The sequence below is a fragment of the Triticum dicoccoides genome, chromosome 7A (genome assembly GCF_002162155.2).
Source record: "Triticum dicoccoides isolate Atlit2015 ecotype Zavitan chromosome 7A, WEW_v2.0, whole genome shotgun sequence".
In the NCBI taxonomy this organism is placed as follows: Eukaryota; Viridiplantae; Streptophyta; class Magnoliopsida; order Poales; family Poaceae; genus Triticum; species Triticum dicoccoides.
The window spans coordinates 231,138,142-231,149,284 of NC_041392.1; the positions used below are offsets into that span (position 1 = coordinate 231,138,142).

The 11,143-nt window shown below is 46.3% G+C and overlaps 2 protein-coding genes across 2 annotated transcripts; one reads left to right on the forward strand and one right to left on the reverse strand.

Annotated features, from left to right (window-relative positions):
• The first annotated feature begins 1,563 nt into the window (after positions 1-1,563).
• Positions 1,564-6,299, forward strand: LOC119329571. Its single transcript, XM_037602632.1, has 8 exons — positions 1,564-1,829; positions 3,024-3,855; positions 3,954-4,260; positions 4,431-4,637; positions 4,725-4,898; positions 5,066-5,266; positions 5,354-5,467; positions 5,594-6,299. Exons 2-8 carry the CDS (start codon positions 3,056-3,058, stop codon positions 5,957-5,959), a joined length of 2,169 nt encoding a protein of 722 aa, XP_037458529.1. The 5' UTR covers positions 1,564-1,829; positions 3,024-3,055; the 3' UTR covers positions 5,960-6,299.
• Positions 6,300-9,088: 2,789 nt separating this feature from the next.
• Positions 9,089-10,738, reverse strand: LOC119329572 (60S ribosomal protein L31). The gene is made up of 2 exons (XM_037602634.1): positions 10,561-10,738; positions 9,089-9,516 (listed from the first exon to the last, which is right to left on the reverse strand). Exons 1-2 carry the CDS (start codon positions 10,647-10,649, stop codon positions 9,237-9,239), a joined length of 369 nt encoding a protein of 122 aa, XP_037458531.1. The 5' UTR covers positions 10,650-10,738; the 3' UTR covers positions 9,089-9,236.
• Positions 10,739-11,143: the final 405 nt, after the last annotated feature.

Below are 11,143 nucleotides of genomic sequence, written 5' to 3' on the forward strand. Positions count from 1 at the left end.
GTGGCAATTTTGATCAAGGGCCCACTATCTAGATAATATAATTAAAAGAGCAAATGATCAATTGGCAAGTAAAGACATGATAACTTGCAACTATCAAAGTTTCAATGAATTTGGGTCAAAAGATCAAATGTCTCTCTCTAAAATGTTAGGGTCGAAATGTAGGAATATGAACTACTACTAATGAAATAAGGGGAAAACGAACACATTAGATATTTACCTAGAACATGTGGGTCCTTGAGTGGATCCCACATTACCTTAGAGACGTTGTTCTCTAAATTATAAAAAGTAAGTGATTGAGTAATATACCATTTTTTGCGAATTCTGTATAAAAGAAAGTTGAGAATATTATTTTTTATATTAGACAAGAAAATATAAGGAACTCTTGTGTTTCAGCAATGGGTGCATAATTGTTTTTTTTAATTTGAGTACATAATTTTCTACTATGTCACGGTTTCTAATTCATCTTGTCTACTACACCGTTCCACTGCACCACATGTTTCTACTACATTGTCCCATTGCAACGCATGTTTCTCTACATCACGTGTTTCTGCTACATATCATCGAAATGCATATATTTCACTGCGGGGCTCTTACTATTTTGTTTTCCTTCGGAATTCCAGTCCTCGGTTTCTATGAGGGATTTTTTTTTTCCTCGACCCTTCCCCACAAGCGCCTCTAAGCCGACAAGGGTTTCCACAACTTCTGCCATTGCCGCCGATCTATATTGTCTTTTTGTGGCCTTAGGGTCATGGATGCATTGGTGGATCCCGACCTCTGCCAGTGGAAAGGGCAATGCTTCGTTTTTAGGTGTTTTTTTCAGAGTTTGTTTATGGGTTGTGTCCTGTTCAGGAAGCCGAGGTGCCGACGACTCCCGGAAGATGGAATGAGGTTCTTCCTACTTAGCCCCCATCCTGACAGTGTGTCCAATATCGTCCGAGGACGTGTGGAGGTGTGGCTTCGGCGGATCGCATGAGATTCGGCGGTGTTTGTCTTTAGTTGATCTTGCGGGATACAGGCAGTTTTTGCCTTTGGTGGATCTTCTTGGATCCGGTCTTCGTTCATCTGTGTTCGTGTGTCTAGATGTTGCCTCCTTCCGATATACGCTTTATCTTCATCCATGGTGGTTGTTGTTCTGGTGTGCTTGCCCTTTGGGGCCTTAGCACAATGAATCCTCAGTTGTCTAGTACAACAAGGTTTGTCCGGCTCCGGTGAGAAAAGGATGATGACGGTGGCGTGCCTTTGGCTTGTTCCGGTGCTTTTAGTTGTCGCTAGGTGGTCTATAAAAATGGATGTAAATTTTGTTACTTCCGGTGTTATTTGTACTATCATAATGTTTGATGAATAATCAAATGTTTTTTATTAAAAAACGCTGCTGTACAAAAAATAAAAAAATAGAAGAGAAAAACCAATTTTTTTTCTTGGAGAAAAGAAAGAGAGAAACCATTTGCCGGTTGGTACCCTCACCAATGGTGACCGGATCCGGGCCGTGTCGGATGCTTCTTAAGCGGAAAAGGAAAACACACTGGACGGCCGATATAAGCAGCGACTCCGCCTCCTCCCCCACACACGACCCCCCTCCCTCTACACGACGACCACTTCGCCCACCACTCCCACGCCCGCACCGGCAGCGCCAGTTCACCCACGAGCCCGACGTGCGTCGCCTCTCGCGCCGACGGTCGCGCGCGGCGCCAGACGCGGGGACCCCCGCCTCGAGCAAGGCCGAAGCTGCCGCGAACTCCTCTCCTGCGCCAGCTCCCCGCATTGAGCCGCGCGGCTCCCGGCGAAACGCCACGCCGGGGCGGTCGCCGCCTGCCGTCGTGCCGGAGTCGGTGAGCGCTGATTTTCTATTCCGTTCGACCGTTGCGCTCGCCCGAGCCTGGAACCTTGCTCCGCGATGCCCCCACCGGATCTCCGGAGGGAGGGATTCGCGAGTCGCGTGGTTCTTGATATGAACACCCTTCCTCGCCGGATTTGCTTCCTTTTTCAGTTAATTTCTCTGCCTGGATCATTGATTTCTGGGAGTGGTTCCGCTTGGAGTCCCATCGCTCTGTTTGCGACCGGGATCTCTGATTGAGCGGCATTGAGTTCGCTTTCTTCAGCACTGTCTTCTTGTCCTGCTGATGGGAATTGGGCATTTCGGGGTCGTGGAGTGGACTGGTGGTAGTTTGCGATCCGCATTCACGAGTTTTGCAGCCCTGTTGTTCCCGTGACTTGATTTGCCGGTGCACTCTTGCGTGCCTTTTCCTTGTCGTCCACGGCGAGCTCTCGCTGTGATACGAGCAGGTTGGTTGCAGAATTGAATAGTATTAGGAATTTCGAGTCGGCGGTTTGGTTTGGTTGGCGATCATTTACCATCTGCATTTATGGAGGAATATTGTCCAGCGAACTAGTACTAATTTCTTCATTTAAGATGTTCGATGAACCAATTGGCCGTGTGCAGCAATTACTGGAAGTCCTACGCCTATCTAGTTGTTCTTGGTTATTTTTTAGGCAACGATCAAGACTTGCTGATCTGCTATGCCATTTCATGTGAAGTAGTTAAGCAGCTATCTTTTTAGATCTTTTTCGAGAATTTGGCTCTATTTAAAAGAAAGAAGGATGAATTTTAGTTTACTCTGGTAGTACACCCGCTGTCCTACACAGTGTAACTAAGTAGCAAATCTTTTGATGAAGTTTCAAAGAAAAATATAAGATGGACGGGACGCCTAAGGTCTCTTATCAGTGGAGTCCTTTGGCACCTTCCTTGATTTCGACATCACATCCTATATGGAAATGAGAATGCTTATTTTGGTTCAGAAAGTTGCCTCTCACCTTTTTGAATTAGACAGCACATCTTGGAGGTGTGTATTCTTACTACCGCAAACCAGTATAAACCACATCTTGGGCTGTTTGTTTTTAATTCCTTTATGCCTGAATCTGAATTGTGTATTTTTCTTAGATTTTCCTCATTTTTCAGTCTTGTTTGGACAGGCTTGTTTTGCAAACGTGGTTATGTAATTATTTGTGTCTTATCATTTCTCCAGGAATCAGATTAACAAATTAGAGGTATCCTGAAATGGGTGCCAAAGAGAATGGCGAAGTGAGAGATGAGAAGGGAGTTAGATCAGATTATGAACCATCTAGAGTTTCTGTTTCCTCGCAAGGTGAGGCTCATGGTAATGAAGACAATAGAGCGAAAAGAGGTTCGGTAGTTCCAAAGAAGCTCTTGAAAAAAGACACCAAAGAAAATAGCCCTCGCATGGCCAAAAGCAGCACAAGTCGTCAAGTTCAAAACAAGGTGCAACAGAAAGCACCAAACAACACTCAGAACAGATCACCAAAACCTAGGAAAGCAGCAGTTAATGGTGCTAGAGCAATTGAAGTTAGAAGACCAGATATTGTAAAAATCCCTTCTCGCCCTCCATCAGAACTGTCCGAGGAGGCAGATGATATAGCTAGTGAAGCGGGAACCATTGATGATAGAGGCAATGAAGAGGCCAAAGAGATCGATGTGTTAGACGAAGCTCCACATTGCGATCAGAGTACTGGTACTGATGATGAAATTGCTGATATTGAAGAAAAGATTGTTGATGATGACAAAGCAGTTTTACATCGGAGAAATGAGGAACTACAGTCAAAACTTGAGAAGATGGAGCAGGAACTTCGTGAAGTTGCTGCACTCGAAGTTTCTCTTTACTCTGTATTGCCTGAGCATGGAAGTTCAGCACATAAGTTGCATACCCCAGCTCGGCGTCTTTCTAGGCTGTACACTCATGCATCCAAGTTTTGGTCCCCGGATAGGAGAGCTTCAGCAGCAAAAAATACTGTTTCTGGTCTTGTTCTCGTTGTGAAATCCTGTAGTAATGATGCTTCAAGGTAAGATATCACTACACTTAATCTCAATTTCGAATTCAGCGTATGAGATGTGGCACAAGAATAAAGCTTCCCCCATTAACAATCTACTGTTGATGTAGGTTAACATACTGGCTGTCCAATACAGTTGTTCTCAGAGAGATAATTTCAAAATCTTTTGGCATCTCACGTCAATCAACTCCAACCATGACGACAAAAAACTTAAATGGCAGTGCACACTGGTTTGATGGAAAATCCACGCCCAGATCCATGCCAGTGCCATGGAAAAACAACTCCAACGGCAAGCAAACTGAACTTGCTATAATACAGACAGCAGATAATTGGCAGGAAACTAGCACACTTTTAGCCGCATTAGAGAGGATCGAATCTTGGATATTTTCTCGGATTGTCGAGACAGTTTGGTGGCAGGTAATATTTTCCTTAGGCCATATAATCCCTTGCTCCAAACTGTTCTTGCATTCCTAGTCCAGTGCTTCACAAACAAATACTCTGCAGTGATTCTCTCAAGGACCTACTGTTCTCTAAATTTGTCTTATTTCTCCACATTGCGAACTCTCTGAAGAATGTTTCTTTTCCAGGCATTAACTCCTCACATGCAAACCCCAACAGAAGGTTCGTCAACCCCAAAGGCTCGGAAAGTGTTAGGCCCTTCTTTGGGTGATCAGCAGCAAGGCACCTTTTCTGTTAACTTGTGGAAGGCTGCATTTCACGATGCATACAGCAGACTCTGCCCTCTTCGTGCTGGTGGGCATGAGTGTGGCTGTTTGCCAGTATTGGCCAAACTGGTATTCATCGACATCTCTAGTTTTTCTAAAAGAAAACATATTTAAAGTTTCTAATGTATTTGTGTATTTGACGTGTTCTATTATCAGGTGATGGAGCAATGTGTAGCCCGTTTAGATGTTGCAATGTTTAATGCCATTCTTCGTGAATCAGCTAGTGAGATACCAACTGATCCAATATCTGACCCAATCGTTGACCCAAAAGTCCTCCCGATCCCAGCTGGTGAGCTAAGCTTTGGGTCAGGAGCGCAGCTGAAAAATTCTGTATGTACCTGATTCCAACTTTTGAGCGCACCCCGAAATAATTTTCCTATATTTTCTTTATCAAATTGTTTGTTGGGATGATGATTGTGGTTGAGATCAAAATTATTGTGCATTCTCACATATTATGAATGTGCTAGTCGATTTATAATAAATGAATGTCTATGCAGATTGGAAATTGGTCGAGATGGTTGACGGATAACTTGGGCATTGACGCTGATGACCCTGAGGATGAAGGTTTCGACATAGGAAATGGGAATGATGAAAGAATTGGTGCAGCTGAAGCAAAGTCTTTTAAGCTGCTTAATGAACTGAGTGATCTCCTGATGACCCCGAAGGACATGCTTATTGAAAAATCCATCAGGAAAGAGGTCAGTGTCCGCGCATAGCTCCAGACAAGTTAACGTACTGTTTTCTGTTGGATTGAACTGTCATTAAGCTTTTGCACTGTCTATCAGATCTGCCCTTCGGTCGGGCTTCCACTTGTAACAAGAATCCTGTGCAACTTCACCCCTGACGAGTTCTGCCCCGATCCTGTCCCTAGCATAGTCTTAGAGGAGCTGAATTCCGAGGTGTTATTTCTCTCTCCCCACAATGTTTTGTGATTACATAGTTATTACAAGCATTATCATGCTGACATATCAAACATTTGCACAACAGACATGGTAGTTAACACTACACTTCATGTTATGATGCAGAGCTTGCTGGAGCGTCACACCGTGAAACACGCGATCAGCGCATTCCCGTGCATCGCTGCTCCTATCGCGTACCGCGCTCCTTCCCAACTGGATGTGGAGGAGAAAGTGTCGGTCGCCGGAGGCAGCGCCAAGCTGGACAGGAGAGCCTCGATGGTCCAGAGGAGAGGGTACACCAGCGACGACGATCTAGATGACCTGGACTCCCCCCTCGCGTCCCTGTTCGACAAGAGCGCTCCACCTTCGCCGTCAAACGGCGCCGCGCCTTTCACTGCTCAGCAGAGAGGAGCTTCCATGGAGAACGCGAGGTTCGAGCTCCTGAGAGAGGTGTGGTCGGAGCGGCGCGGCAGTGATCCGGTGAACTTGTGAAGATCACCACCTCTATAGTTACTCCTTATATTACATAAAAAGAAAAAGGGGTTGGGAAACCCTGGAGAGGTGAAAACCCCGAAAGAAGTTGCTTTTGCAGCAGAACTAGGGCCCCTTGTATGATACTCCCTCCGTTCCAAAATAGATGACCCAACTTTGTACTAACTTTGTACTAAAGCTAGTACAAAGTTGAGTCATCTATTTTAGAATGGAGGGAGTATATCTTTGTACATCTCTATATACATGTTGTTGTTTTTTTCTGTAGTGGTGTATAGGACATAAATGGACGGCACTATGGCCGCCTGGAGGCTAAAAAGATTTGGTCTACGTCCTTTGCCGATTCGTCAGCAGTTCTATACTGTTTCTTCCTACCGACGAATCTGACGGGCGCTTTCGTGTGAGCTGTCTCCACTAGCCTAAGCATATCGATGGATGTGAAGATGCGAATGCGACGGCCCAACGGCAGCCAGCCGGTCGCCGTCGTCAGACGATTCGGACGGCCGCCGACGAAGGGGACTCGCCACCCGCACCTCCGGATGCCGCATAGTACATATGTGAACCGCATTGGCGGCACTGCTCGTGCAGTAATGGTTCCGCCGTCTGTGGTGCAGCGGCGACCTGACGTGAGGGAGACTGTGTTTGGCACGAGTGTGCAGGTGGAGATCTGGCTGATGGTTTTGATACTCTCTCTGGGCTTGCAAATGGAGGTGCTGCTGGTGCCACCGACGGCCGGCTCGTTCGTCGGGCCAGAGATGGCCGCGTCAGGGTTCCACTCCGCCGACTGTCTAGCGAGAGCAGTGGCAGCGGTAGGTACCGGTGTGCCCCGACCCCCGCTACCTAGAAATATGGGCTTTGGAATCTATCGGTACTGTGCCACACATAAAGCATGTTTAAAGGATTTTTGGAGGACTCTTTTCTGAAGAAAAATATCATCGGTCGTCTCATGCACTTTCTTTAAGGAAAAGCCTTCATGACAACTTTATTGATTTGCAAAACAATGTTACACAGTCATAAGACGGGGTAACAAAAATCCAGGAGGTTCGTCGACCAAATTACAATCAGTTCTGGAGGTACAGCAATCCCCAATGACTTCATGAGCCGCGCCGTTAGCTTTCCTAAGACAATGTTTAAATTTTACTCTTCCTGCGTTGGTGGCGCGCGCGCATCTCCAATGTTGATCCTCAAATCATTTGTAACCGTCTGAACCACACGATTCTGACGTGGTTTGTCATCCAACACGATCCTATATCGATCCGTAGAGGACACACTTTCTTCCGTAAACCGGAGACAAACCAAGGGGCTTTGCGGGTGTTCGGACAGCAGCCACGTCCGATTCTGACCATCCTTGCCCACCCAAAACCCGCCCTACTCGTCCGTGTGCGTTCCCTCCCGGCGCCAACTACCCGCATTCATGCCGTTGTAGCGCGACCGCTCCGCATTGATACCGGCTCAGAGCGAACACGACCTCTCATTAGCGCTGGCATTGAAACAGCGCGCCAGCCGAGAAAGCGCCACCCGTGGCACACCCAGCTGAACACACATCGCCGCATTCAAACGTCTTCATTAAACCCACGCGCGTGCCGAAAACCTACTACGGCCACACGTTCGTTTGCGAGCCGAACGACATTAAACACAACGCAGGGCAAGCTCCTCGAGCCGGCCGGATACGAGCCAGGCAACATGCTGCTCCACCTTCGTCCGCCGAGCCTGATGAAGCAAGTGGTCGCTCCAAGCCAGCTGGCGGAAGAGTGGCGAGTTGCTCCAGGCCAGCACGACGGAACGCGCATCGCGGTTGTCATGGACGAGGCCAGATGGTGAGCCATCAGAAATCAACGTTCATGAAACTGCGCCCTGCCGACGAAGAAAGAAGCCGGCTTGGAGATCGGCAAGGTGGCGGCCAACACGTCTGCGACCGCTGCCAACATCGAGAAAAAGTAGAATATGGAAGGTCGCCGCTTCGGTCCAGGAAGGACCACCGCCGGCATGTTGCCAGCATACATAGCTGGTGTCTTGCCCTTTCTCGTGGACCACCATCGTCCCCTGCCCCAAAACCCAACCCTGATCCGCACTTCACGAAAGCGGATGCCCCCTTCCCCTCTGGCTGAAGCACCCTCTTTGCCACTCCAATGGGCGGCGCAGCCAGATATATGAAACATACAGGGGAGGAATATACCTACGGGCTCCCGACGGTCCGATGAGCGGGCTGTCGGATATGGGGAAGACAAAGGAATCCTCTGTGGCCAGCCTTAGACTAGTGTAGTGTATTATGGAGTTTTGTGCGGCCGGAGGTGCACATAGTTTAACCTTTAGGTAAAAGATGTCCAAAATGTAAATGCTTTCATCCAGTTTGTATGAAATCCGTTGTGTTTTCATGAATTTGTCTGCTTTGTCGAAAAAATGTTTGGACGGCCGGCTCCGGCATCCATGTCCGAGGATTGATCCCCCATGTTCACACATGGATGCCAAAGCAAATTTACGAGTCAACGTTGAAGATGCCCTAATTGCCTCATACTCCTTTCGTTTCTTTTGAATTCATGTACTATAAGATTTGTATGAAGTCAAACGACACAAAGCTTGACCAAATGTATATTAAAAAAATATCAACACCTACAATATGAAAGTTGTATATGATAAAAATTAATATCATGCATCTAATGACATTGATTTCGTATTGTGAATCTTGATAATTTTTCATATAAACTTGGTAAAACTTTACAAAGTTTGACTTTCGACAATTTTATGTGCAGACTAAAAAGAAACGGACGGAGTACTTTGTTTAATTGTACTACCATCTCTCCTCTTCCAGGTTCTGATGTTTTATTTCTACCCTACTACAACTTATTTGGGACAAAAGGTTGTTATTGTCTGATATGTGGAACTGAGTTTATATGAAGACTTCAAATTCTATGTTTAACATACGGTGAAACGAAACACATCAGTACAAATTCCCAAAAAACCGTGCAACACAAATCAAACTTACGACACCAATCGATCATGCACTATCTATCGACACAAAAAAGCATGTGCCTTCGGACCTTCCAATTTCTAACCATACGTGGAAAACATTTTAGTCACACTACCAGCTATGGATCGCATTTATCCTGCATTGACGCCATAACGAGCACAGTATGAAGGCAAAACCAATCATCAAGATTTAGATGAAGGAAAATAGATAGCTTGCGATATTCCATACTCCAAAACTTCCACAGGATACAAAAAACATGCTGGTGCAATGCAAAATAACAGCTCATTCTAGCGATGTAGATAAAGAAAGAGTCTACTCAGTGTCATCGACGACCTTGGTTCCCAGCCCCTTCAAACCCTCAGCAGGCACCTCGGCAACGGTGACGAGTGAATAGAGCTCCTCCTTGGCGTCCTCCTCGTCGTTCCTCCTGCGGGCAATCCTCACGCGAACCCTACGGGGCACGCTTCTGATCCCACTGCTCCAGATGAGCTTGTTGAGCTTCACGTCGATCCTGACGTCTGTCGTGCCCATAGCCTTCTGTGCAAACTTCCTGAGCTCTTTGATGGCATTGGGTGCCTTCTTCTTGAAGGTACTGTCAAACATTATAAAAGACTCAGAAGGGACCATATTCAACTGTAACACACATCAATATTGATAAACTGGTTGGGCCAAATGTGAATAGAACAGTTTCATAAGGCAACTAAAACATGGTATCATGATATGTTACCCGAGAATACTCAAGGAGGTTAGTTCAATAACAAGTAGAGATAATTAAATAGAGCATTTTAGTTCGGGATTGAGTCGGACCAAAGTGTAGCCAGGTATGCCAACTGAGGCAGGCAGCACATTAAGATCAAAGTAGTTTCCATGATAAGTGATTGGTTCAAATCAGTGATATCCAAACTAGCCCTAATTCAACCAACCCTGACAACAAGAAAGCAGCTTTGTTCATGACCTGAATGAACTACGTTTAAGCACCGTTCCTACAATTCAAGAGCAGAATAAAAACTGATTGTACACAAACCATTGGAAAATCTTATCGAACAAGCAACTGTGCTGAGCTGATGTGGTTCAACCTTCTTAGGTGGGGCAAGCAAATCATTTAACTGTCCATGGGCGTAGCTCAATTGTCGTAGAGCTAACAAACAACATGAATTGGATTACAACTAGTTGCATGAGTAGTTTGCAAGTGGAATGTTATGGTACAGCTCTCTGAGTATGCCAGCTCTCATCTGATGCATCAACCAGACCGGAGAATAAAAGCTAGTAACTCATAATAACAACTGGATCACAGTACAGCTAGCAGTAATCCAAACTGAAAAATGGAGCGTGATAGTACAGCTCTATGAGTATATACCTCTCAGCTCACGTCTAAACGAGATTAGAGAAGTATGACAGGCACATTCTATAATAAGTTGATAACAGACACAGCAGCATCAGGAAATTGTTCAATCTATTCTAACCAAGACGTGAGAGAACAGCGAGCACGATCTCACACCACAAACCGAAATCTCACTACTAATTAATCAATGTTCGTGGCATGAACACAGCAGGACGGCGTGGTGAACCAAGTCAGATCTTGCGGCGGGGAACGGAACGGCGAGCAAGAAGTGACACCGCTGGGGAGGTTGCATACCAGCCATGGAGGCGCTTGTGGAGGTTGACGGTGTACTCCCTCGTGACGACCTCCTCCTTCCTTGGCGCTCCGCCCTTCTTGTCCGCCATCCCCCTCCTCTCCTCGCTGACCTGCTGCTGCTGCTTCCTCCCTCCGGGTCGATTCTGTTCCGGCGGCGCGAGAGGAAAACCCTACCAGCGACGGGGAATGGCTTTTATATGCTCGCGTTCTGAGGGGCGCACGTGCCGCTGATAATTCATGGGCCTCGGTTTAGCCCATGACCCAGCAAGGTGTGTGGGGGGGCGGGCCGTGCAGAGAGTACCTTTGGCATAGGTCCGTTATGCGCTCACTGCTCCTGGTCTTTTTAAGCGACACATAGGCTATGGTCACTCGCAAATGCTACATATCTTATTCTTTGCCAAAAAGATGCAGAGCTTGCCTACAGTGCCGGCCGAATTAGCTCCGGCTTTAGGTAGGATTTGATCATTCATTTTTCTTTTCTGTGTTTCCTTGTTGTTGTTGTTTTTATTTTGTTTTTTCTGTTTTACTATTTTTTCTGCTTTATGTTTTCGGGTTTTTATTTTCCATCTTCATTTTTCCTTTC